Below are 27,124 nucleotides of genomic sequence, written 5' to 3' on the forward strand. Positions count from 1 at the left end.
TAACACTTGGCCTTAAACTCAGCTCTTGTTCCACATACACATCCAGGCAAAGGCAGCACTTTGATTTTGGAAGCAATCTTCTCCCAGCGAGTTCTCCCAGTGAGCCAGAGTGAGTCACAGCCAGAGTGAGACACAGCCAGAGTGAGACACAGCCAGAGTGAGACACAGCCAGAGTGAGACACAGCCAGAGTGGGACACAGCCAGAGTGGGACACAGCCAGAGTGAGACACAGCCAGAGTGAGACACAGCCAGAGTGAGACACAGCCAGAGTGGGACACAGCCAGAGTGAGGCACAGCCAGAGGGATACACAGCCAGAGTGAGACACAGCCAGAGTGAGACACAGCCAGAGTGAGACACAGCCAGAGTGAGACACAGCCAGAGTGAGACACAGCCAGAGTGAGACACAGCCAGAGTGAGACACAGCCAGAGTGAGACACAGCCAGAGTGAGACACAGCCAGAGTGGGACACAGCCAGAGTGGGACACAGCCAGAGTGAGACACAGCCAGAGTGAGTCACAGCCAGAGTGAGGCACAGCCAGAGTGAGACACAGCCAGAGTGAGACACAGCCAGAGTGGGACACAGCCAGAGTGGGACACATCCAGAGTGGGACACAGCCAGAGTGAGACACAGCCAGAGTGAGACACAGCCAGAGTGAGGCACAGCCAGAGTGAGGCACAGCCAGAGTGAGGCACAGCCAGAGTGAGGCACAGCCAGAGTGAGACACAGCCAGAGTGAGGCACAGCCAGAGTGAGGCACAGCCAGAGTGAGACACAGCCAGAGTGAGTCACAGCCAGAGTGAGTCACAGCCAGAGTGAGGCACAGCCAGAGTGAGGCACAGCCAGAGTGAGGCACAGCCAGAGTGAGACACAGCCAGAGTGAGTCACAGCCAGAGTGAGTCACAGCCAGAGTGAGTCACAGCCAGAGTGAGGCACAGCCAGAGTGAGGCACAGCCAGAGTGAGGCACAGCCAGAGTGAGACACAGCCAGAGTGAGACACAGCCAGAGTGAGGCACAGCCAGAGTGAGGCACAGCCAGAGTGAGGCACAGCCAGAGTGAGTCACAGCCAGAGTGAGTCACAGCCAGAGTGAGGCACAGCCAGAGTGAGGCACAGCCAGAGTGAGGCACAGCCAGAGTGAGACACAGCCAGAGTGGGACACAGCCAGAGTGAGTCACAGCCAGAGTGAGGCACAGCCAGAGTGAGGCACAGCCAGAGTGAGGCACAGCCAGAGTGAGGCACAGCCAGAGTGAGGCACAGCCAGAGTGAGGCACAGCCAGAGTGAGACACAGCCAGAGTGAGACACAGCCAGAGTGAGACACAGCCAGAGTGAGACACAGCCAGAGTGAGTCACAGCCAGAGTGAGTCACAGCCAGAGTGAGGCACAGCCAGAGTGAGGCACAGCCAGAGTGAGGCACAGCCAGAGTGAGACACAGCCAGAGTGGGACACAGCCAGAGTGAGTCACAGCCAGAGTGAGTCACAGCCAGAGTGAGTCACAGCCAGAGTGAGGCACAGCCAGAGTGAGGCACAGCCAGAGTGAGGCACAGCCAGAGTGAGACACAGCCAGAGTGAGACACAGCCAGAGTGAGACACAGCCAGAGTGAGTCACAGCCAGAGTGAGGCACAGCCAGAGTGAGGCACAGCCAGAGTGAGGCACAGCCAGAGTGAGACACAGCCAGAGTGGGACACAGCCAGAGTGAGTCACAGCCAGAGTGAGTCACAGCCAGAGTGAGTCACAGCCAGAGTGAGGCACAGCCAGAGTGAGGCACAGCCAGAGTGAGTTTGGGAATTTGAAGCTGGGGGGCGAGGAGGTGCTTTTTAACCCTGGTAAGTGACTGGTAAGTAGTTTTTCTATTTCTTTTTATTGGTATATTTATTTATATATTTCTTCATTTATTTTGGAATTGTAGTTGTATAAGTTAACCGAAGGTTTAAGACATGGCAGGAGATCCCAGACCCATTTCATGCTACTTGTGTGCGATGTGGGAACTCAGGGACATGTCCACTGTCCCTGGCTCCTTCACGTGCAAGAAGTGTGTTCAGTTGCAACTACTGTTAGCCACTTGACGGCTCTGGAGCTGCGGATGGACTCACTTTGGAGCATCCGCGATGCTGAGGACGTTGTGGATAGCACGTTTAGCGAGTTGGTCACACCGCAGGTGAAAGTTACTGAGGAAGATAGAAAATGGGTGACCAAAATTGGGGGCAGCACGGTAGCATGGTGGTTAGCATAAATGCCTCACAGCTCCAGGGTCCCAGGTTCAGTTCCCGGATGGGTCACTGTCGGTGCGGAGTCTGCACGTCCTCCCCGTGTGTGCGTGGGTTTCCTCCGGGGGCTCCGGTTTCCTCCCACAGTCCAAAGATGTGCGGGTTAGGTGGATTGGCCATGATAAATTGCCCGTAGTGTCCTAAAAGTAAGGTTAAAGGGGGGTTGTTGGGTTACGGGTATAGGGTGAATACGTGGGTTTGAGTAGGGTGATCATTGCTTGGCACAACATCGAGGGCCGAAGGGCCTGTTCTGTGCTGTACTGTTCTATGTTCTATGTTCCAAAAGAAAGAGCAAGAGTAGGAAGGCAGTGCAGGTGTCTCCTGCAGTCATCTCCCTGCAAAACAGATATACCGCTTTGGATACTGTTGAGGGAGATGGCTCACCAGGGGAAGGCAGCAGCAGCCAGGTTCATGGCACCATGGCTGGCTCTGCTGCGCAGCAGGGCAGGAAGTAGAATGGCAGGGCTATAGTGATAGGGGACTCAATCGTAAGGGGAATAGACAGGCGATTCTGCGGACGGAATCGAGACTCCAGGATGGTATGCTGGGGTGGGAGGGGGGGGGGGGTGAACAGCCAGCTGTCGTGGTGCACATAGGCACCAACGATACAGGTAAAAAACGGGACGAGGTCCAACAAGCTGAATTCAGGGAGTTAGGAGTTAAACTAAAAAGTAGGACCTCAAAGGTAGTAATCTCAGGATTGCTACCAGTGCCACGAGCTAGACAGAGTAGGAATGTCAGGATAGATAGGATGAATGTGTGGCTCGAGAGATGGTGCAAGAGGGAGAGATTCAAATTCCTGGGGCATTGGAACCGGTTCTGGGGGTGGTGGGACCAGTACAAACTGGACGGTCTGCACTTGGGCAGGGCTGGAACTGATGTCCTGGGGGGGGGGGGGGGGGGGGGGGTGTTTGCTAGAGCTGTTGGGGAGGGTTAAACTAATGTGGCAGGGGGGTGGGAACCAATGGAGGAAGTCGGAAGGTAGTAAAACAGGGATAGAAACAAAAGGCAGTAAGGGGGAAAGTGTAAGGCAGAGAAGACATAGTCAAAAATCAAAAGGGCACTTCCGGTTGCGGCTATGACCAGCTAAGTCGCACGTTTGGCTGCTCCTGCTACAAAGGTGTTTTCGGGCCGATTGGAGGGCCCCAACGGCGCTGTAAGGACAAATCCCGGTGGGGGAAGGCTCCCTGAAGAGAACCAGACCAACTTTATGGTCGGTACCCGGAGTGGGGTGGTAAAGAAAGCAACAGCAGCTCCCCAAAAAAAGCGGGGGAAGAAGACCAAAATGGCGGCCGGTGGCGCACCCGAGGAATGGAGGAAATGGGCGGAGGAGCAGCAGGCCGCTCTCCTGCGCTTCTTTACGGAGCTGAAAATGGAGCTCTTGGAGTCAATTAATGCGACGACCACCAGGCTGATGGGAGCCCAGGCGACCCAAGAGGCGTCGATTCGGGAGCTGCAGCAGGAGATGACTGCGAGGGAGGAGGAGGCCACGGTCCTCGTGGGAAAGGTAGAGGTGCACGAGGCACTCCACCTGAAATGGCAGAGCCGTTTTGAGGAGCTGGATACCCGAATGAGGCGGAAGAACCTGAGGATCTTGGGCCTGGCAGAAGGCCTGGAGGGGTCAGACCTCTCGGGATATGTAGCAGAAATGCTGAGCTCCCTGATGGGGGCAGGGGCCGTCCCTTCGCCCCTGGAGCTGGAAGAGGCCTACAGGGTCATGGCTAGGAAGCCAAGAGCAAATGAGCCCCCGAGGGCGGTGCTGGTGCGGTTCGAGCGACTCAGCGACCGTGAGAGAGTGCTGGAGTGGGCCAAGAGGGAAAGGAGCAGCAAGTGAGAGAATTCGACGGTGAGGGTCTACCAGGACTGGAGTGCGGAGGTGGCAAAGCGGCGGGCCCGGTACAACCGGACGAAGGCGGTGCTACATGCAAAACGGATCAGGTTCGGAATGCTGCAGCCAGCGCGCTTGTGGGTCACCTACAGGAACCAACACCACTATTTTGAGTCCCCAGAGGAGGCGTGGGCCTTTGTACAGGAAGAGAAACTGGACTCGAATTAGACCCAGGGGATACTTGGCGGCCGTAACCGCTCGGGTACTTTCAGCTGAACTCTTTGTTTGGATCTTGAACTCTTGCTGGGGGTTTTTCTTCTGATGTTTTTTCCCCCCTTTGCCAACTTCCCTTAGTTATTGTTATTGTGGTTATTCATGGTTATTCATGGTTATTTATGCTGTTTGGTAGAGGGCGACTGTTAAGTACATTGTTATTGGTTATCTATCTGTTATTTATAATGTTAAGTTGGGGAGGCGGGACGGGGGGGAGAGCAGATCGGGGATATGGGCTCCTAGGGGGGGCTCTTTACAGGCATGGACGGGGACGGGGGTGGAACTGAAGATGGCGGGGTGGGGTGTGGCAGGGCGAAAGCGCGGGCTTTCCTCTGTTTTCCCGTGCGCGGGGCAGAGGAGGGGGGAGGGGAGGAGTGAGGGGCGTGGCTAGCAATGGCGACCTTTCCCGCGCTGGAGCGGGGCCAGGGAGGAGTGGCAAGGGGGGGGAGGCCCCCCCCCGAGCCGGGGGGAGTCGGAGTGTGGCAGGAGCAGCCGGGTCAGCGTGAACCAGCTGACTTACGGGAGTACGATGGAGGGTACATCGCGGCTAGGAGGGGTCCTAGCCTGGGGGGGGGGGGGGGGGGGGGGGGGTTAGGGAGGGACACCGGGTTGCTGCTGCAAAGACCAGAAACGGGAAGTGGAGGACTGGAGAGGTGGGGGGAGGGGGACATCGCCATGGGGAGCGGGGTCAGAAGGGGAGGGTCGACCCGGGGCGAGCAGGGAACAGGACATGGCTAATCGGCAGGGGAAGGGGGCGGGTCGTCCCGCGACCCGGCTGATCACTTGGAACGTGAGGGGGCTGAATGGGCCGGTCAAGAGATCTAGGGTATTCTCACACCTGAAGGGACTGAAGGCTGATGTAGCAATGTTACAGGAGACCCATTTGAAGGTAGTGGACCAGGTTCGCCTGAGAAGGGGGTGGGTGGGACAGGTGTTCCACTCTGGATTGGACGCAAAGAACCGGGGGGTGGCGATTCTGGTGGGAAAGAGGGTGTCGTTCGTGGCGGAGGAGGTGGTGGCGGATAAGGAGGGTAGGTATGTGATGGTGAAGGGTAAGCTGCAGGGGGAGAAAGTGGTGATGGTCAACGTATGTGCCCCGAACTGGGATGACGCGGGTTTTATGAGGCGCCTATTGGGCCTCATTCCGGGACTGGAGGCAGGGGGCTTGATCATGGGGGGGGACTTTAACACAGTGCTGGACCCCGGGCTAGACAGATCGAGCTCAAGGACCAATAGGAGGCCGGCAGCGGCAGAAGTGCTGAGGGGGTACATGGAGCAGATGGGAGGAGTAGACCCATGGAGGTTTGGTAGGCCGAGGGCGAGGGAGTATTCCTTTTTCTCCCACATCCATAGAGTGTACTCCAGAATCGATTTCTTCGTGTTGAGCAGGGGGCTGATCCCGAGGGGTACGGGAAGCTGAGTACTCGGCCATTGCGATCTCTGATCATGCACCACATTGGGTGGATGTGGAAATGGGGGAGGCGCGGGACCAGCGCCCGCTGTGGCGGCTGGATGTGGGGCTGTTAGCGGACGACGAGGTGTGTAAAAGGGTCCGGAAGAGCATTGAGAGCTATCTGGACTTGAACGACACGGGTGAGGTGCAGGTGGGGATGGTCTGGGAGGCCCTGAAGGCAGTGATCAGGGGAGAGCTGATCTCCACAAGGGCACACAGAGAAAGAAAGGAGAGGCAGGAGAGGGAGAGGCTGGTGGGGGAGCTATTGGAAGTGGATAGGAGATATGCGGAGGCACCAGAGGAGGGGCTGCTGGGAGAACGGCGCAGCCTGCAGGTCAAGTTCGACCTGCTGACCACCAGGAAGGCAGAGACGCAGTGGAGAAGGGCACAGGGCGCGGCCTATGAGTATGGGGAAAAGGCGAGCAGGATGCTGGCACACCAGCTTCGCAAACGAGATGCGGCTAGGGAGATTGGGGGAGTGAAGGAGAGGGGCGGGAAGGTAGTGCAGAAGGGGCAAGAAGTGAATGGGGTCTTCAGGGATTTTTACAAGGAGTTGTATCGGTCTGAGCCGCCGACGAGGAGAGGGGGAATGGAGGACTTCCTAAACAAATTGAGGTTCCCAAGGGTCCAGGAGGGGCTGGTAGAAGGGCTGGGGGCGCCAATAGGGCTAGAGGAGCTAGTCAAGGGTATAGGTCAGATGCAAGCGGGGAAGGCGCCGGGGCCAGATGGGTTCCCGGTGGAATTCTACAAGAAAAATGTGGACTTGGTGGGACCGGTACTGGTACGAGCCTTTAATGAGGCGCGAGAGGGGGGGGTTCTGCCCCCGACAATGTCGCAGGCTCTGATCTCCCTGATATTGAAGCGGGATAAAGACCCCGTGCAGTGCGGGTCCTACAGGCCTATCTCGCTTCTGAACGTGGATGCCAAGTTGCTGGCAAAGATCCTGGCAGCTAGAATAGAGGATTGTGTGCCAGGGGTAATCCATGAGGACCAGACAGGGTTCGTGAAGGGGCGGCAGCTCAACACGAACGTGCGGAGATTGCTGAATGTAATTATGATGCCGGCAGTGGAGGGGGAGGCTGAGATAGTGGTTAGCGCTGGACGCGGAGAAGGCATTCGATAGGGTGGAGTGGGAGTACCTGTGGGAGACGTTGGAACGGTTTGGGTTTGGGGAAGGGTTTATTAAGTGGGTGAAGTTGCTCTACTCGGCCCCGACGGCGAGTGTAGTGACAAACGGGAGGAGGTCGGAGTATTTCGGGCTCCACCGAGGGACCAGGCAGGGATGTCCCCTATCCCCCCTACTTTTCGCACTGGCGATTGAACCGTTGGCGATGGCACTGAGGGGTTCAGGGGGGTGGAGAGGACTGACTAGGGGAGGGGAGGAACATCGAGTATCGCTGTATGCGGATGATCTACTGCTGTACGTGGCAGACCCAGAAGGGGGAATGCCGGAGATAATGGAACTATTAGCAGAGTTTGGGGACTTTTCGGGGTACAAACTAAATTTGGGCAAAAGCGAGGTTTTTGTGATACACCCGGGGGATCAGGGAGAGGGTATTGGGAGACTCCCCTTCAAGCGAGCAGGAAAGAGCTTTAGGTACTTAGGGGTGCAGGTGGCAAGGAACTGGGGGACCTCCACAAGTTGAACTTTTCCAGGCTGGTGGAACAGATGGAGGAGGAATTTAAGAGGTGGGACATGGTACCGTTGTCGCTGGCGGGGAGGGTGCAGTCAATCAAAATGACGGTCCTCCCAAGGTTCTTGTTTTTTATTTCAGTGCTTGCCCATCTTCCTCCCTAGGGCCTTCTTCAAAAAGGTGACGAGTAGCATCATGAGCTACGTGTGGGCGCATGGCACCCCAAGGGTGAGGAGGGTCTTTTGGAGCGGAGTAGGGACAGTGGTGGGCTGGCACTACCCAATCTCTCGGGGTATACTGGGCGGCAAATGTGTCAATGGTGCGCAAGTGGATGATGGAAGGGGAGGGGGCAGCTTGGAAACGAATGGAGAGGGCGTCCTGTGGCAACACAAGCCTGGGGGCCCTAGTAACGGCACCATGGCCGCTCCCCCCCACGAGGTACACCACGAGCCCGGTGGTGGCGGCCACCCTCAAGATATGGGGGCAGTGGAGGCGACACAGGGGGGAAATGGGAGGTCTGTTGGCGGCGCCAATAAGAGGGAACCATAGATTCATCCCGGGGAACATCGACGGGGGATTTCAGAGCTGGTACAGGGTGGGCATACGGCAGCTGAAGGACCTGTTTATAGAGGGGAGGTTTGCGAGCCTGGGAGGGCTGGAGGAGAAGTTTGAGCTCCCCCCGGGAAACATGTTCAGATATTTACAAGTGAAGGCATTTGCTAGGCGGCAGGTGGAGGGGTTCCCCCTGCTCCCCAGTAAGGGGGCGAGTGATAGGGTGCTCTCGGGGGTCTGGGTCGGAGGGGGGAAGATATCAGACATCTACAAGATAATGCAGGAGGCGGAAGAAGCATCAGGGGAGGAGCTGAAAGCCAAGTGGGAAGGGGAGCTGGGAGAGCAGATAGAAGAAGGGACGTGGGCGGATGCACTGGAGAAGGTCAATTCTTCCTCCTCGTGTGCGAGGCTGAGCCTCATTCAATTTAAGGTGCTGCATAGAGCTCACATGACGGGGACAAGGATGAGCCGGTTCTTTGGGGGTGAGGACAGGTGTGTCAGATGTCTGGGAAGCCCAGCGAACCATGTGCATATGTTCTGGGCATGTCCGGTGCTGGAAGGGTTCTGGAAGGGGGTGGCAAGGACGGTGTCGAAGGTGGTGGGGTCCAGGGTCAAACCAGGATGGGGGCTTACGATCTTTGGGGTCGGGGTAGAACCGGGGGTACAGGAGGCTAGGGAGGCCGGAATACTGGCCTTTGCGTCCCTAGTGGCTCGACGAAGGATATTAATTCAATGGAAGGACGCGAGGCCTCCAAGCGTTGAAACTTGGATTAACGATATGGCTAGCTATATTCAGCTAGAAAGGATCAAATTTGCCCTGAGAGGGTCGGTACAGGGATTCTCCAGGCGGTGGCAACCTTTCCTTGACTTTTTAGATCAGAGATAGGCGTACGGGGTCGTGGCAGCAGCAACCCAGGGGGGGGGGGAGGGGGGGGAAGGGGGAAGGGGGGGGGGGGGGAAGGGGGGAAGGGGGGGGGGGGGAAGGGGGGGGGGGAAGGGGGGGAAGGGGGGGGGGAAGGGGGGGAAGGGGGGGGGGAAGGGGGGGGGGGGGAAGGGGGGGGGGGAAGGGGGGGGGGGGGGGAAGGGGGGGGGGAGGGGGGGAGGGGGGGGAAGGGGGGGGGACGGGGGGTGGGGAGGGGGAAAGGGGGGGGGGAAGGGGGGGGGGAAGGGGGGGGGGAGGGGGGGGAAGGGGGGGGGAGGGGGGGGAAGGGGGGGGAGGGGGGGGAAGGGGGGGAGGGAGCGGGGGGGGGGGAAGGGGGGGGAGGGAGCGGGGGGAGGGAGCGGGGGGGGGAAGGGGGGGGGGAGGGAGCGGGGGGGGGAAGGGGGGGGGAGGGAGCGGGGGGGGGTGGAAGGGGGGGGGAAGGGAGGGGGGGAGGGAAGGGGGGGGAGGGGAGGGGAGGGAAGGGGGGGGAGGGGAGGGGAGGGGAGGGGGGGGAGGGGGGGGAGGGGGGGGAGGGGAGGGGGGGCAGCAATGGTCGTGGGGGGACAAGCACGACTAACGCGGGCAAGTCTGCTTGCTGCTCATGTCTGAAACTGTAGGCTGCCTTGTTTGTTAAGTTGTTGCTTGGGGGGGGGGGGGGAGGGCTGGGCGCGCGCGATGAGGGCGGGCGAGGGAGGGATATTTGCCTAGAGGGATTGTGTTGTAAATAATTTAAAAATTAGTAGGGGTAAATGTCTGTATGGAAAAACTCTTTCAATAAAAATTATTTAAAAAAAAAAAAATCAAAAGGGCGAAAGTACAAGGTACAGTGACTGAGGGGAGCTCAGTGAATAGGCCCAGTAATAACAAAAGGAATAAAACGGGAAGTAAAAACATTAATGGTAAGTGACGCGGCAGGTTGTTACATGAAGATATGGGTTCAATGACAAGGAAAATTAGGAGAAAAGAAAGAGGAAATATAACTTGGGAGGTTACTGATCGAGATGTTACGATTCAAAACAGAGGTAGAAAAGCCAACAAAAGTGTACTTTGCCTGAATGTTCGTAGTATTCGGAATAAGGTACATGAGTTGATGGCGCAAATCATTGTGAAAGTCATCGTGAAAGTCACTGATAGGAGTAGTCTATCGGCCACCAAATAGTAACGAGATGGTGGGGCAGGCAATAAACAAAGAAATAACTGATGCATGTAGAAATGGTACAGCAGTTATCATGGGGGATTTTAATCTACATGTCGATTGGTTTAACCAGGTCGGTCAAGGCAACCGTGAGGAGGAGTTTATAGAATGTATCCGCGATAGTTTCCTAGAACAGTATGTAATGGAACCTACGAGGGAACAAGTGGTCCTAGATCTTGTCCTGTGTAATGAGACAGGATTGATTCATGATCTCACAGTTAGGGATCCTCTCGGAAGGAGCGATCACAATATGGTGGAATTTAAAATACAGATGGAGGGTGAGAAAGTAAAATCAAATACTAGTGTTTTGTGTTTAAACAAAGGAGATTACAAGGGGATGAGAGAAGAACTAGCTAAGGTAGACTGGGAGCTAAGACTTTATGGTGGAACAGTTGAGGAACAGTGGAGAACCTTCCAAGCGATTTTTCACAGTGCTCAGCAAAGGTTTATACCAACAAAAAGGAAGGACGGAAGAAAGAGGGAAAATCGACCGTGGATATCTAAGGAAATAAGGGAGAGTATCAAATTGAAGGAAAAAGCATATCAAGTGGCAAAGATTGCTGGAGATTAGAGGACTGGGAAATCTTTAGGGGGCAACAGAAAGCTACTAAAAAGCTATAAAGAAGAGTAAGATAGAGTATGAGAGTAAACTTGCTCAGAATATAAATACAGACAGTAAAAGTTTTACAAATATATAAGACAAAATAGAGTGGCTAAGGTAAATATTGGTTAAAGGATGGTCACGACTGGGAGTTAAATATCCGAGGGTATCAAACTATTCGGAAGGACAGAGTGGACGGTAAGGGAGGTGGTGTAGCTCTGTTATTTAAAGATGACATCCGGGCAATAGTAAGGGATGACATCGGTGCTATGGAGGATAAAGTTGAATCCATTTGGCTGGAAATCAGGAATAATAAGGTAAAAAAGTCACTGATAGGAGTAGTCTATAGGCCACCAAATAGTAACATTATGGTGGGGCAGGCAATAAACAAAGAAATAACGGATGCACGTAGAAATGTACAGCAGTTATCATGGGGGATTTTAATACCAACAAAAAGGAACGACGGTAGAAAGAGGGAAAATCGACCGTGGATATCTAAGGAAATAAGGGAGAGTATCAAATTGAAGGAAAAAGCATATCAAGTGGCAAAGATTAGTGGGAGACTAGAGAACTGGGAAATCTTTAGATGGCAACAGAAAGCTACTAAAAAGCTATAAAGAAGAGTAAGATAGTGTATGAGAGTAAACTTGCTCAGAATATAAATACAGACAGTAAAAGTTTTTACAAATATATAAGACAAAATAGAGTGGCTAAGGTAAATATTGGTCCTTTAGAGGATGAGAAGGGAGTTTTAATAATGGGAAATGAGGAAATGGCTGAGGAACTGAGCAGGTTTTTTGGGTCGGTCTCACAGTGGAAGACACAAATAACATGCCAGCGACTGATAGAAATGAGGCTATGACAGGTGAGGACCTTGAGAGGATTGTTATCACTAAGGAGGGAGTGATGGGCAAGCTAATGGGGCTGAAGGTAGACAAGTCTCCTGGCCCTGATGGAATGCATCCCAGAGTGCTAAAAGAGATGGCTAGGGAAATTGCAGATGCACTAGTGATAATTTACCGAAATTCACTAGACTCTGGGGTGGTCCCGGTGGATTGGAAATTAGCAAACGTGACGCCACTGTTTAAAAAAGGAGGTAGGCAGAAAGCAGGAAATTATAGGCCAGTGAGCTTAACTTCGGTAATAGTGAAGATGCTGGAATCTATCATCAAGGAAGAAATTGCGAGGCATCTGGATAGAAATTGTCCCATTGGGCAGACGCAGCATGGGTTCGTAAAAGGCAGGTCATGCCTAACTAATTTAGTGGAATTTTTTGAGGGCATTACCAGTGCAATAGATAACGGGGAGCCGATGGATGTGGTATATCTGGATTTCCAGAAAGCCTTTGACAAGGTGCCACACAAAAGGTTGCTGCATAAGATAAAGATGCATGGCATTAAGGGTAAAGTAGTAGCATGGATAGAGGATTGGTTAATTAATAGAAAGCAAAGAGTGGCGATTAATGGGTGTTTCTCTGGTTGGCAATCAGTAGCTAGTGGTGTCCCTCAGGGATCCGTGTTGGGCCCACAATTGTTCACAATTTACATAGATGATTTGGAGTTGGGGACCAAGGGCAATGTGTCCAAGTTTGCAGATGACACTAAGATGAGTGGTAAAGCGAAAAGTGCAGAGGATACCGGAAGTCTGCAGAGGGATTTGGATAGGTTAAGTGAATGGGCTCGGGTCTGGCAGATGGAATACAATGTTGACAAATGTGAGGTTATCCATTTTGGTAGGAATAACAGCAAACGGGATTATTATTTAAACAATAAAATATTAAAGCATGCCGCTATTCAGAGAGACTTGGGTGTGCTAGTGCATGAGTCACAGAAGGTTGGTTTACAGGTGCAACAGGTGATTAAGAAGGCAAATGTAATTTTGTCCTTCATTGCTAGAGGGATGGAGTTTAAGACTAGGGAGGTTATGTTGCAATTGTATAAGGTGTTAGTGCGGCCACACCTGGAGTATTGTGTTCAGTTTTGGTCTCCTTACTTGAGAAAGGACGTACTGGCGCTGGAGGGTGTGCAGAGGAGATTCACTAGGTTAATCCCAGACCTGAAGGGATTGGATTATGAGGAGAGGTTGAGTAGACTGGGACTGTACTCGTTGGAATTTAGAAGGATGAGGGGGGATCCTATAGAAACATTTAAAATTATGAAGGGAATAGATAGGATAGATGCGGGCAGGTTGTTTCCACTGGCGGGTGACAGCAGAACTAGGGGACATAGCCTCAAAATAAGGGGAAGTAGATTTAGGACTGAGTTTAGGAGGAACTTCTTCACCCAAAGGGTTGTGAATCTATGGAATTCCTTGCCCAGTGAAGCAGTTGAGGCTCCTTCATTACATGTTTTTAAGGTAAAGATAGATAGTTTTTTGAAGAATAAAGGGATTAAGGGTTATGGTGTTCGGGCCGGAAAGTGGAGCTGATTCCACAAAAGATCAGCCATGATCTAATTGAATGGCGGGGCAGGCTCGAGGGGCCAGATGGCCTACTCCTGCTCCTAGTTCTAATGTTCTTATGTTCTTATGAATGATTATGATTTAGTGGCCATTACTGAAACATGGTTACAGGATGGTCACGACTGGGAGTTAAATATCCGAGGGTATCAAACTATTCGGAAAGACAGAGTGGATTGGTAAGGGAGGTGGTGTAGCTCTGTTATTTAAAGATGACATCCGGGCAATAGTAAGGGATGACATCGGTGCTATGGAGGATAAAGTTGAATCCATTTGGCTGGAAATCAGGAATAATAAGGTAAAAAAGTCACTGATAGGAGTAGTCTATAGGCCACCAAATAGTAACATTATGGTGGGGCAGGCAATAAACAAAGAAATAACGGATGCACGTAGAAATGTACAGCAGTTATCATGGGGGATTTTAATACCAACAAAAAGGAACGACGGTAGAAAGAGGGAAAATCGACCGTGGATATCTAAGGAAATAAGGGAGAGTATCAAATTGAAGGGAAAAGCATATCAAGTGGCAAAGATTAGTGGGAGACTAGAGAACTGGGAAATCTTTAGGGAGCAACAGAAAGCTACTAAAAAAGCTATAAAGAAGAGTAAGATAGCTTATGAGAGTAAACTTGCTCAGAATATAAAAACAGACAGTAAAAGTTTTTACAAATATATAAAACAAAAAAGAGTGGCTAAGGTAAATATTGGTCCTTTAGAGGATGTGAAGGGAGATTTAATAATGGGAGATGAGGAAATGGCTGAGGAACTGAACAGGTTTTTTGGTCGGTCTTCACAGTGGAAGACACAAATAACATGCCAGTGACTGATAGAAATGAGGCTATGACAGGTGAGGACCTTGAGAGGATTGTTATCACTAAGGAGGGAGTGATGGGCAAGCTAATGGGGCTAAAGGTAGACAAGTCTCCTGGCCCTGATGGAATGCATCCCAGAGTGCTGAAAGAGATGGCTAGGGAAATTGAAGATGCACTAGTGATAATTTACCAAAATTCACTGGACTCTGGGGTGGTCCCGGTGGATTGGAAATTAGCAAACGTGACACCATTGTTTAAAAAAGGAGGTAGGCAGAGAGCAGGAAATTATAGGCCAGTGAGCTTAACTTCGGTAGTAGGGAAGATGCTGGAATCTATCATCAAGGAAGAAATAGCGAGGCATCTGGATATAAATTGTCCCATTGGGCAGACGCAGCATGGGTTCATAAAGGGCAGGTCGTGCCTAACTAATTTAGTGGAATTTTTTGAGGACATTACCAGTGCAATAGATAACGGGGAGCCAATGGATGTGGTATATCTGGATTTCCAGAAAGCCTTTGACAAGGTGCCACACAAAAGGTTGCTGCATAAGATAAAGATGCATGGCATTAAGGGTAAAATAGTAGCATGGATAGAGGATTGGTTAATTAATAGAAAGCAAAGAGTGGCGATTAATGGGTGTTTCTCTGGTTGGCAATCAGTAGCTAGTGGTGTCCCTCAGGGATCCGTGTTGGGCCCACAATTGTTCACAATTTACATAGATGATTTGGAGTTGGGGACCAAGGGCAATGTGTTCAAGTTTGCAGATGACACTAAGATGAGTGGTAAAGCGAAGAATGCAGAGGATACTGGAAGTCTGCAGAGGGATTTGGATAGGTTAAGTGAATGGGCTAGGGTCTGGCAGATGGAATACAATGTTGACAAATGTGAGGTCATCCATTTTGGTAGGAATAACAGCAAACGGGATTATTATTTAAACGATAAAATATTAAAGCATGCCGCTGTGCAGAGAGACCTGGGTGTGCTAGTGCATGAGTCACAAAAAGTTGGTTTACAAGTGCTAGAGGGATGGAGTTTAAGACTAGGGAAGTTATGTTGCAATTGTTTAAGGTGTTAGTGAGGCCACACCTGGAGTATTGTGTTCAGTTATGGTCTCCTTACCTGAGAAAGGACATACTGGCACTGGAGGGTGTGCAGAGGAGATACACTCGGTTAATCCCAGAGCTGAAGGGGTTGGATTATGAGGAGAGGTTGAGTAGACTGGGACTGTACTCGTTGGAATTTAGAAGTATGAGGGGGGATCTTATAGAAATATTTAAAATTATGAAGGGAATAGATAGGATAGATGCGGGCAGGTTGTTTCCACTGGTGGGTGAAAGCAGAACTAGGGGACATAGCCTCAAAATAAGGGGAAGTAGATTTAGGACTGAGTTTAGGAGGAACTTCTTCACCCAAAGGGACTGGTTTTGCACACTGGGCTAAATCGCTGGCTTTTAAAGCCAGACCAAGGCAGGCCAGCAGCACGGTTCAATTCCCGTATCAGCCTCCGCGAACAGGAGCTGGAATGTGGCGACTAGGGGCTTTACACAGTAACTTCATTTGAAGCCTACTTGTGACAATAAGCGATTTTCATTTTTCATTTTCAGTTGAGGCTCCTTCATTCAATGTTTTTACAATAAAGAAAGATAGTTTTTGAAGAATAAAGGGATTAAGGGTTATGGTGTTCAGGCCGGAAAGTGGAGCTGAGTCCACAAAAGATCAGCCATGATCTCATTGAATGGCGGAGCAGGCTCGAGGGGCCAGATGGCCCACTCCTGCTGCTAGTTCTTTAGTTCAAATGTTCTTCCTTCTGTTCGGGACATCTCTTTCAGAATCCTTTGTCAAAGTTTTCTTTCAGGGTGGCTTTCCCTGCACATCTTTGGTTTGTGGGGGCCTCTATGAGCGTGTACATGGTGGTGCCGACTCACGAGTGGAGGTTGTGCAATTTCTGCTCCCTCGTCGGGACGTTTTCCGCTGTGCTCGGGTAACTATTGAAGCAAGCCAGCCAGTGCTTAAATGCGGCTGTTGCAGACGCTGCGTAGGGGCTGAGTCGAAGACACTCCAGCTTGATGCAGAGCTCCAACCTTTAAAATCTTGCTAATTAAATTGATGCACAATCAATGGACACGAAACGTAGGTGAAGTCCGAAACGAAAGGCTTTAATCAGCAAGAAGTGAGCCCAGCAGCAGAAGTACAGGAAATGGCCTGGCTGCAGGGGAACACGGGTCCTTATACCCCGCCTCATAGGCGGAGCTACCTTCCTATTAGCCAATAGGGATAAGAAGGACACGATACCTGGGCCAATGGGCAGTCAGCCCTCTGCACCAATCGCAGCTCACACTCCCAGGTACCGTAATACCCCTAGTCATACTACCACACACAGTAAGAAGTGGCAGCACGGTAGCACTGTGGATAGCACAAATGCTTAACAGCTCCAGGGTCCCAGGTTCGATTCCGGCTTTGGTCACTGTCTGTGCGGAGTCTGCACAACCTCCCCATGTGTGCGTGGGTTTCCTCCGGGTGCTCCGGTTTCCTCCCACAGTCCAAAGATGTGCAGGTTAGGTGGATTGGCCATGATAAATTGCCCTTAGTGTCCAAAATTGCCCTTAGTGTTGGGTGGGGTTAATGGGTTATGGGGATAGTGTGGAGGTGTTGACCTCTGGTCGGGTGCTCTTTCCAAGTGCCGGTGCAGACTCGATGGGCCGAGTGGCCTTCTTCTGCACTGTAAATTCTATGATATAAGTCTTATAACACCAGGTTGACCCAACAGGTTTGTTTTAGAACACTAGCTTTCGGAGCACTGCTCCTTCCTCAGGTGAATGAAGAGGTATGTTCCAGAAACATATAGATAGACAAAGTCAAAGATGCAAGACGATGCTTTGAATGCAAACATTTGCAGGCAATTAAGTCTTTACAGATCCAGAGAGAGGGGTAACCCCAGGTTAAAGGGGTGTGAATTGACTCAAGCCAGGACAGTTGTTAGGATTTCGCAAGCCCAGGCCAGATGGTGGGGGGTGAATGTAATGCGACATGAATCCCAGGTCCCGGTTGATGCTGTGTGCGGAACTCATGTGTGCGGAACTCATGTGTGCGGAACTCATGTGTGCGGAACTTGGCTATAAGTTTCTGCTCGATGATTCTGCGTTACCGCGCTTCCTGAAGGCCACCTTGGAGAACGCTTACCGAATGCCTTTGACTGCTGAAGTGTTCCCCGACTGGAAGGGAACATTCCTGCCTGGCGATTGTCGCGCGATGTCCGTTCATCCGTTGTCGCAGCGTCTGCATGGTCTCAATGTACCACATTTCGGGACATCCTTTCCTGCAGGGTATGAGGTAGACAAAGTTGGCCGAGTCGCACGAGTGTGTCCCGCGTACCTGGTGGGTGGTGTTCTCACGTGTAATGGTGGTACCCATATCGATGATCCGGCACGTCTTTCAGAGATTGCCATGGCAGGGTTGTGTGGTGTTGTGGTCGCTGTTCTGAAGGCTGGGTACTTTACTGCAAACAATGTTTTGTTTGAGATTGCGCCATTGTTTGAAGGCAAATAGTGGAGGTGTTTGGATGATCTTGGCAAGATGTTCATCTTCATCGATGACATGTTGAAGGCTGCGAAGAAAATATCGTAGTTTCTCCGCTCCGGCGAAGTACTGGATGATGAAGGGCACTCTGTCGATTGTGTCCCGTGTTTGTCTTCTCAGAAGGTCGGTGCAGTAACATCTTCTTCACAGCCTTCAACACGTCATCGATGAAGATGAACATCTTGCCAAGGTCATCCCCACATCCCCACTACTTGCCGTCAAACAACCACTCATCGTGGCTAGAACGTAAGGAGAGGTGGTCACATCGCAGGTTCAGACTCCACAGGCGGGAAGGGAATGGGTGACCACCAGACAGAGCAAGAGAGCGTGGCAGACAGTGCAGGAATCCTCATGGATGCCCCACAGACTCCCCAGCTGCCGTTCCAGCTCCGGAAACCGGGCTTCCAGGAGCTGTAGCTGGAGACGCTTCCTGCACACATACTGGCCCCGGGCACTATAAAGGCTCCCAGCCTCCCACGTGGTGCAAGAGGAGCAGCCAAGGCTTTGAGATCTCTTGCCATGACCTAACCCTTTAAATTCAACCTTTCGAAGATGCTTAATATCAGATTATATCCAATTCTCTTGACGCTTCTTTCCTTATTCCCTACCAATTACAGCCCTTACAGATTATCAACCACAAAACAGACTTTCAAACCAAAATGTGATAGAAGTTGTAAAGACTCACCAATCTTACCCACTACTGACCAATCCGCTCTCTCCCTTGTTGCATCTTCTCCCAGTTTCACCAAACTCCCTGTTTCCACAAAACTCCAAAAACACTCGCACTCAGCCAACCAGCATTCACAGTGCAGACAAACCAGCACTTAGAGAGCTCTGCTCTCATAGGTTTCAAATAACAATGCTTTGGAACTAGTATGAAACTGTTACACAATTAACCTTCCAGAGCTAACGTTGAGTGCAACTCAGCTGACCCCTGTTTCAGAAATGCGACTAACTGAAGCGTCAGTACTGAGGGAGTGCTGCACTGACTGAGGGAGCGACGCACTGTCAGAGGGTCAGTACTGAGGGAGTGCCACACTGTGGGAGGGTCAGTACTGAGGGAGTGCCGCACTGTCAGAGGGTCAGTACTGAGTGAGCGACGCACTGTCAGAGGGTCAGTGCTGAGGGAGTGCTGCACTGTCAGAGGATCAGTACTAAGGGAGTGCTGCACTGTCAAAGGGTCAGTGCTGAGGGAGTGCTGCACTGTCAGAGGGTCAGTACTGAGGGAGTGCTGCACTGTCAGAGGGTCAGTACTGAGGGAGTGCCGCACTGTCTGAGGGTCAGTACTGAGGGAGTGCCGCACTGTCAGAGGGTCAGTACTGAGAGAGTGCTGCACTGTCAGTGGGTCAGTACTGAGGGAGTGCCGCACTGTCAGAGGGTCAGTACTGAGGGAGTGCTGCACTGTCAGAGGGTCAGTACTGAGGGAGCGCTGCACTGTCAGAGGGTCAGTACTGAGGGAGTGCCGCACTGTCAGAGGGTCAGTACTAAGTGAGCATTGCACTGTCAGAGGGTTAGTACCGAGGGAGTGCTGCACTGTCAGAGGGTCAGTACTGAGGGAGTGCCGCACTGTCAGAGGGTCAGTACTGATGGAGTGCCGCACTGTCAGAGGGTCAGTGCTGAGGGAGTGCCGCACTGTCTGAGGGTCAGTACTGAGTGAGCGTTGCACTGTCAGAGGGTCAGTACTAAGGGAGTGCTGCACTGTCAGAGGGTCAGTACTGAGGGAGTGCCACACTGTGGGAGGGTCAGTACTGAGGGAGTGCTGAACTGTCAGAGAGTCAGTACTGAGGGAGTGCCGCACTGTCAGAGGGTCAGTACTGAGGGAGTGCTGCACTGTCAGAGGGTCAGTACTGAGGAAGCGCCGCACTGTCAGAGGGTCAGTACTGAGGAAGCGCCGCACTGTCAGAGGGTCAGTACTGAGGGAGCCCAGCACTGTCAGACGGTCAGTACTGAGGGAATGCTGCACTGTCAGAGGGTCAGTACTGAGGGAGTGCTGCACTGTCAGAGGGTCAGTACTGAAGGAATGCCGCACTGTCAGAGGGTCAGTACTGAGGGAGTGCTGCACTGTCAGAGGGTCAGTACTGAGGGAGTGCCGCACTGTCAGAGGGTCAGTACTGAGGGAGCCCAGCACTGTCAGACGGTCAGTACTGAGGGAATGCTGCACTGTCAGAGGGTCAGTACTGAGGGAGTGCCGCACTGTCAGAGGGTCAGTACTGAGGGAATGCCGCACTGTCAGAGGGTCAGTACTGAGGGAGTGCCGCACTGTCAGAGGGTCAGTGCTGAGGGAGTGCCGCACTGTCAGAGGGTCAGTACAGAGTGAGTGCTGCACTGTCAGAGGGTCAGTACTGAGGGAGTGCCGCACTGTCAGAGGGTCAGTACTGAGGGAGTGCAGCACTGTCAGAGGGTTAGTACTGAGGGAGTGCTGCACTGTCAGAGGGTCAGTACTGAGGGAGAACTGCACTGTCAGAGGGTCAGTACTGAGGGAGAGCTGGGTTACTGGATTTGAAGATGTGACCTGAAGCTGAGACTGTGTCTAATTTCTCTGCCGTGTGTCTAAGGCCGAATGTTTGTCCTGCAAACTACATTCCATTTATTGCATTGCGGGATCTTGCTGTGCAATCCTGGCATCAGCGATCTGCACATTAACTCCACTGCTGCAGGCAATAAGCATTTAATTTGCTTAAAGTTAGGAAAGGTGCAATATGAAATGTGTTTTGCTGATTGTGAGGAGCTGATGTTCCAGCTATGTTGCAGGTTACAGTCGCTGTAACTTCATTGCTTTCCTTTCCCTTCACGTTAGGCCAAGCAATTGCTCAAATTTGGCAGATGATCCCAGAAATCACCAAAGTCATGGCTTTAATTCACCAATCGGCGCTGAATTATGCTGACCACGTGGCTCCCACACTGCCGCTCATTAGTCCACGACACTTCCTGGATTTCATTGACCTGTTCTGGATGATTTCCTACACCCTGGATCAAACTTTGGGCTTGGAAAATGACAGGTGAGTCAACACAACCCACGTCCAGGAAGGGATTGTGGATTCCTGCACATGGACCAGGGCAATGCAGCAGAAACCAGTGCCAGGAATAGGGAAGGGATTGGGGGAGTGGATTGGGAATTCGGGGATGGATTGGGAATTCAATTATGGTTTGGGGTTTGAGAGAAAGGTTCGGGATTTGGGGATGGATTGGGGGAATGGATTAACATAAAACAGGACAGCACACAACAGGCCCTTCGGCCCTCGATGGTGTGCTGAGCTTTGTCAAAACCAAGATCAAGCTATCCTACTCCCTGTCATTCTGGTGTGCTCCATGTGCCTATCCAATAACCGGACAGGCGCCGGAATATGGCGACTAGGGGCTTTTCACAGTAACTTCATTGAAGCCTACTCCTGACAATAAGCGATTTTCATTTCATTTCATTTCATTTCATAACTGCTTGAAAGTTCCTAAAGTGTCCGACTCCACTATCACAGCAGGCAATCCATTCCACACCCTAACCACTCTCTGAGTAAAGAACCTACCTCGGACATCCCTCCTATATCTCCTACCCTGAATCTTATAGTTATGCCCCCTTGTAACAGCTACATCCGCCCGAGGAAATAGTCTCTGAACGTCCACTCTATCTATCCCCCTCATCATCTTATAAACCTCTATTAAGTCGCCTCTCATCCTCCTCCGCTCCAAAGAGAAAAGCCCTAGCTCCCTCAATCTTTCCTCATAAGACATATCCTGCAAACCAGGCAGCATCCAGGTAAATCTCCTTTGCACCCTTTCCAATGCTTCCACATCCTTCCTATAGTGAGGTGACCAGAACTGCACGCAATACTCCAAATGTGGTCTCACCAGGGTCATGTATAGTTGCAGCATAACCCCGCGGCTCTTAAACTCAAGCCCCCTGTTAATAAACGCTAACACACTCTAGGCCTTCTTCACGGCTCTATCCACTTGAGTGGCAACCTTCAGAGATCTGTGGACATGAACCCCAAGATCTCTCTGTTCCTCCATATTCCTCAGAACCCTGCCGTTGACCCTGTAATCTGCATTCAAATTTTTTCTACCAAAATGAATCACCTCGCACTTATCAGGGTTAAACTCCATCTGCCATTTTTCGGCCCAGCTCTGCATCCTATCAATGTTTCTTTGCAGCCTACAACAGCCCTCCACCTCATCCACTACTCCACCAATCTTGGTGTCATCAGCAAATTTACTGACCCACCCTTCAGCCCCCTCCTCCAAGTCATTGATAAAAATCACAAATAGCAGAGGACCCGCCATTGATCCCTGTGGTACACCGCTGGTAACTGGTCTCCAGTCTGAAAATTTACCATCTACCACCACCCTCTGTCTTCTATGTGATAGCCAGTTACTGATCCAATTGCCCAAATTTCCCTCTATCCCACACCTCCTTACTTTCTTCATAAGCCGACCATGGGGAACCTTATCAAACGCCGTACTAAAATCCATGTATACGGCATCAACTGCTCTACCTTCATCTACACACTTAGTTACCTCCTCAAAGAATTCAATCAAATTTGTGAGGCAAGACTTACCCTTCACGAATCTGTTTTGACTATCCCGGATTGAGCTGCATCTTTCCAAATGGTCATAAATCCGATCCTTCAGGACCTTTTCCATTAATTTACCAACCACCGAAGTAAGACTAACCGGCCTATAATTACCAGGGTCATTCCTATTCCCTTTCTTGAACAGAGGAACAATATTCACCACTCTCCAGTCCTCTGGCACTATCCCCGTGGACAGTGAGGACCCAAAGATCAAAGCCAAAGGCTCAGCAATCTCATCCCGCCTCCCAAAGAATCCTTGGATATATCCCATCTGGCCCAGGGGACTTGTCGACCCTCAGGTTTTTCAAAATTGCTAATACTTCCTTCCTCAGAATATCTACCTCCTCCGCCTACCCGCCTGTATCACACTCTGGAATGGATTGTGGATCAGGAGAATGGATTGAGGATTAGGGGAATGGATTGAGGATTAGGGGAATGAATTTGGGATTAGGGGAATGGTTGAGGATTAGGGGAATGAATTGGGGATTAGGGGAATGGATTGAAGATTAGGGGAATGGATTGGGGGTTGGGGAATGGATTGAGGATTAGTGGAATGGATTGGGGATTAGAGGAATGGATTGGGGATTGGGGGAATGGATTCGGGATGAGGGGAATAGATTGGGGATTAGGGGAATGGATTGGAGATTAGGGGAATGGATTGGGGATTGGGGAATGGATTGAGGATTAGTGGAATGGATTGGGGATTAGGGGAATGGATTGGGGATTGGGGGAATGGATTCGGGATGAGGGGAATGGATTCGGGATTAGGGGAATGGATTGGGGATTGGGGGAATGAATTCGGGATGATGGGAATAGATTGGGGATTAGGGGAATAGATTGGGGATTAGGGAAATGAATTGGGGATTAGGGGAATGGATTGAGGATTATGGGAATGGATTGAGGATTAGGGGAATGGATTGAAGATTAGGGGAATGGATTGGGGACGAGGGGAATGGATTGGGGATTAGGGGAATGGTTTGGAGATTAGGGGAATGGTTTGGGGATGAGGTTTAGTGAGAGGGTGTGTGTGTAGTGAGAGTGTGTGCGTGTGGAGAGTGTGTGTGTGTGGGGGGGGAGAGTGTGTGTGGGGGGGAGAGTGTGTGTGTGGGGGGGAGTATGTGTGTGTGTGTGTAGTGAGAGTGCGTGTGGGGGGGAGTGTGTGTGTGGGGGGGAGTGTGTGTGTGTGTGTGTAGTGAGAGTGTGTGTGTGTGTAGTGAGAGTGTGTGTGGGGGGGAGTGTGTGTGTGTGGGGGGGGAGTGTGTGTGTGTGGGGGGGGGAGTGTGTGTGTGTGTGTAGTGAGAGTGTGTGTGTGTGTAGTGAGAGTGTGTGTGGGGGGGGAGTGTGTGTGTGTGTGGGGGGAGTGTGTGTGTGTGGGGGGGAGTGTGTATGTGTGGGGAGGGAGTGTGTGTGTGTGTGTAATGAGAGTGCGTGTGGGGGGGAGTGTGTGTGTGTGTGTGGGGGGGAGTGTGTGTGTGTGTGGAGTGAGAGTGTGTGTGTGGGGGGGGAGTGTGTGTGTGTGTAGTGAGAGTGTGTGTGTGTGGGGGGGGGGGGGGGGGGGGAGTGTGGGGGGGGGGGGGGGTGCTGTATGCGACCCGGCGGATTGGGCACCGTTTTTCCTTGGAGTGTCTCTAGTTACAGTGATGCCGGTGCGAGCCCATTAACGGATCCTGAATTGCTCCGGGAACGGCGGCCATTCCATGGTGGTAGAACATCACCGATTTAGTCCCAGCACCAGCACATAGTGTCTGAAACGGAGAATCCAGCCCACTCTGTGTGGTAACGTTCTATGAGGAAAGTAACGATTCTGAGTATTATTTACAGGACTGGACAGGGGCTGGATAAGGTCCAAGATGTCTATAAAGAAGCAGAAGAATTCAGGAAGCATATAGATCAGTTGAAACACAAGCTTGATCATTTGGCAAAGGTAAGAAATTACATCGAAGTCAACAGAACGCCCAATTCGTCAAATTTTCCCTCCCTTCCTTCTTCTCCTGAAGGCCAATCTTTGATTCAGGGTCAAAGAACATTGACTATCCTTGGGTCCTTGGGCCATACGCAAAGGGCATTGACTCTTCCTGGGGTCTGGATTCTGGATCTGTTCATTGTTACGTATACCGAGGTACAGTGAAAAGTATTGTTCTGTGCACAGTCCAGGCAGAACATTCCATACACAAAATATAGACATAGGGCAAACATAAATACACAATGTGTGGTGTTCTGTGTTGCTAAATTCAGGATGCACAATCCTTCCAATAAGGTTGGGGGGGAGGGGGGGGGAGGAGGCAGCACGGTAGCGTAGTGGTTAGCACAATTGCTTCACAGCTCCAGGGTCCCAGGTTCGACTCCGGCTTGGGTCGCTGTCTGTGTGGAGTCTGCACATCCTCCCCGTGTGTGCGTGGGTTTCCTCCGGGTGCTCCGGTTTCCTCCCACAGTCCAAAGATGTGCAGGTTAGGTGGATTGGCCATGATAAATTGCCCTTAGTGTCCAAAATTGCCCTTAGTGTTGGGTGGGGTTACTGGGTTATGGGGATAGGGTGGAGGTGTTGACCTTGGGTAGGGTGCTCTTTTCAAGAGCTGGTGCAGACTCAATGGGCTGAATGGCCTCCTTCTGCACTATAAATTCTATGATAAATTCTATGATTTGAAGTGCGGCCTAAATAAGATTCTATAAAGAACATAGAACGTACAGTGCAGAAGGAGGCGATTTGGCCCATCGAGTCTGCACCGACCCACTTAAGCCCTCACTTCCACCCTATCCCCGTAACCCAATAACCCCTCCTAACCTTTTTGGTCACTGAGGGCAATTTATCGTGGCCAATCCACCTAATCTGCACGTCTTTGGACTGTGGGAGGAAACCGGAGTACCTGGAGGAAACCCACGCAGACACTGGGAGAACGTGCAGAGTCCACACAGACAGTGACCCAGCCGGGAATCGAACCTGGGACCCTGGCACTGTGAAGCCACAGTGCTAATCACTCGTGCTATCGTGCTGTAACATGACTTGCCAATTTTTACACAAAGCCCCGACAGATGAAGGCAAGCATTGACTACCTTCTCCACCTGTGTTGCCCCTTTCAGTGACCTGTGCACCTGTACACCTAGATCTGTCTGACTGTCAATACTCTTGAGGGATCTACCATTCACTGTATATTTCCCATCTGCATTAGACCTTCAAAAATGCATTACTTCACATTTGTCCGGATTAAACTCCATCTGCCATCTCTCCGCCCAAGTCCCCAACCGATCTAAATCCTGCTGTATCCTCTGACAGTCCTCATCACTATCCGCAATTCCACCAACCTTTGTGTCGTCTGCAAACTTACTAATCAGACCAGTTACATTTTCCTCCAAATATTTTATATACACTACAAACAGCAAAGGTCCCAGCACTGATCCCTGCAGAACACCACTATTCACAGCCTTCCAATCAGAAAACACCCTTCCATTGCTACTCTCTGCCTTCTATGACCGAGCCAGTTCTGTACCATCTTGCCAGCTCACACCTGATCCTATGTGACTTCACCTTCTGTATCAGTCTGCCATGAGGGACCTTGTCAAAGGCCTTAGTGAAGTCCAGATAGACAACATCCACCGCCCTCCCCTCATCAGTCATCTTCGTCGCTTCCTCGAAAAACTCGATCAAGTGAGACACGAGCTCCTATTCATAAAACCATGTTGCCCTCTGTGCTGTAATGTTCTTTGTTCTTTGAAAGGAAAGTTCAAAAGGCCTTAACCACACCCTCACCCAATTTCCATTTCCCTCATGTCCCTTCATACCAAGTGATGTCTAACTCTTGCCTGCCAACCAACCCTTGGCCCTTTACAGTCACCATGACAACTCAATCACAACGCATGTTCTCCACCCACCTCATAGCTACTTGCCAACTCATGGTTTTTACTTATCCATTCGCCCAGTGTACACTATGGACATAAACTCTATACAGGGATGAAGTGGTGGGGGTGGTGAAGGGTGAGAGGACAAGGGAGCCTAAATGTAATCAAGCAACTGGGACAACATCCCACAGAAATGAGACAGGCCTTTTAACCAGCCCACCACAGCAGTCTGCCGACCCTATAGCCACCTCCGGTCTACTTCTGGGGCCTGAATCCACCCTGCGCACCCACATCTTAAACTCCATACCTGCTGCAATAATTGCTTGCTAAAGCTGCATTGAAACACTCTCTGACATCCCGACCTTACCTACTACAGATAAGGAATCAATTGCTCAGTCGTTACGGAAAAGCAAAAGCAGAATTTCTGGATCTCCTGTCGCAATGTCGTGATGAGGAATTCCGTATCACGTTACTGATGCGCGAGCTCGAGGCTGCCCACAAGAAATTTGAGAAGGAATTTGGCACGGTAAGTGTTCAACTGACATAAGATCATGCTGCTTGATCCAACAATACATCAATTAATCTCTGAGTGTCCTTGATTTTCTGTTTATTAATAATGAGTACTTACATCTTATGGGACAGGCAGTGACTGAGTGGCTCGTGCTCCAGATTTTTAGTCAGGAATTTGTGGGTTCAATTCCCACTGCATTGACTTTGACGCAGAATCTAGACTGACATTCCCAGTGTAATACCGAGGGAGTGCTACACTGCTGTATGTGCCATCATTTGAACAAAGTCTTGTCTGCCTTTTAAGCAGATGTAAATACCCTGCAGCACTGCTCAAAGAAGATCACGAGTTCTCTCAAGTGCCCACATTTTCTAGTACTCTTCAGGAGGGTTTAAACTAATTTGGCAGGGGAATGGGAACCGGATTTGTAGTCCAGCAACTAAGGAAGCCGATGTTCAGGATGCCAAAGCGTGTAGTGATGCAGTGGGGACGGTAACACTGACAAAGGAGAGTACTTACAGGCACAGAGATGGGTTGAAGTGTGTATACTTCAATGCAAGAAGCATCAGGAATAAGGTGGGTGAACTTAAGGCATAGATCGGTACTTGGGACTACGATGTGGTGGCCATCACGGAAACTTGGATAGAAG

General features: G+C 51.2%; 1 protein-coding gene across 1 annotated transcript in view; it reads left to right on the forward strand.

Moving 5' to 3' along the window:
* Positions 1 to 27,124, forward strand: part of LOC119977765 (dynein heavy chain domain-containing protein 1-like) — a 459,774-nt gene that overhangs the window by 286,255 nt on the left and 146,395 nt on the right. The window contains exons 27-29 of the mRNA XM_038818968.1: positions 20,366 to 20,567; positions 23,955 to 24,057; positions 26,344 to 26,493. Coding sequence (XP_038674896.1) covers positions 20,366 to 20,567; positions 23,955 to 24,057; positions 26,344 to 26,493 — 455 coding nt within the window. The remainder of the gene's footprint in view (positions 1 to 20,365; positions 20,568 to 23,954; positions 24,058 to 26,343; positions 26,494 to 27,124) is intronic.

This window comes from Scyliorhinus canicula, chromosome 14 (genome assembly GCF_902713615.1).
Source record: "Scyliorhinus canicula chromosome 14, sScyCan1.1, whole genome shotgun sequence".
NCBI lineage: Eukaryota > Metazoa > Chordata > Chondrichthyes > Carcharhiniformes > Scyliorhinidae > Scyliorhinus > Scyliorhinus canicula.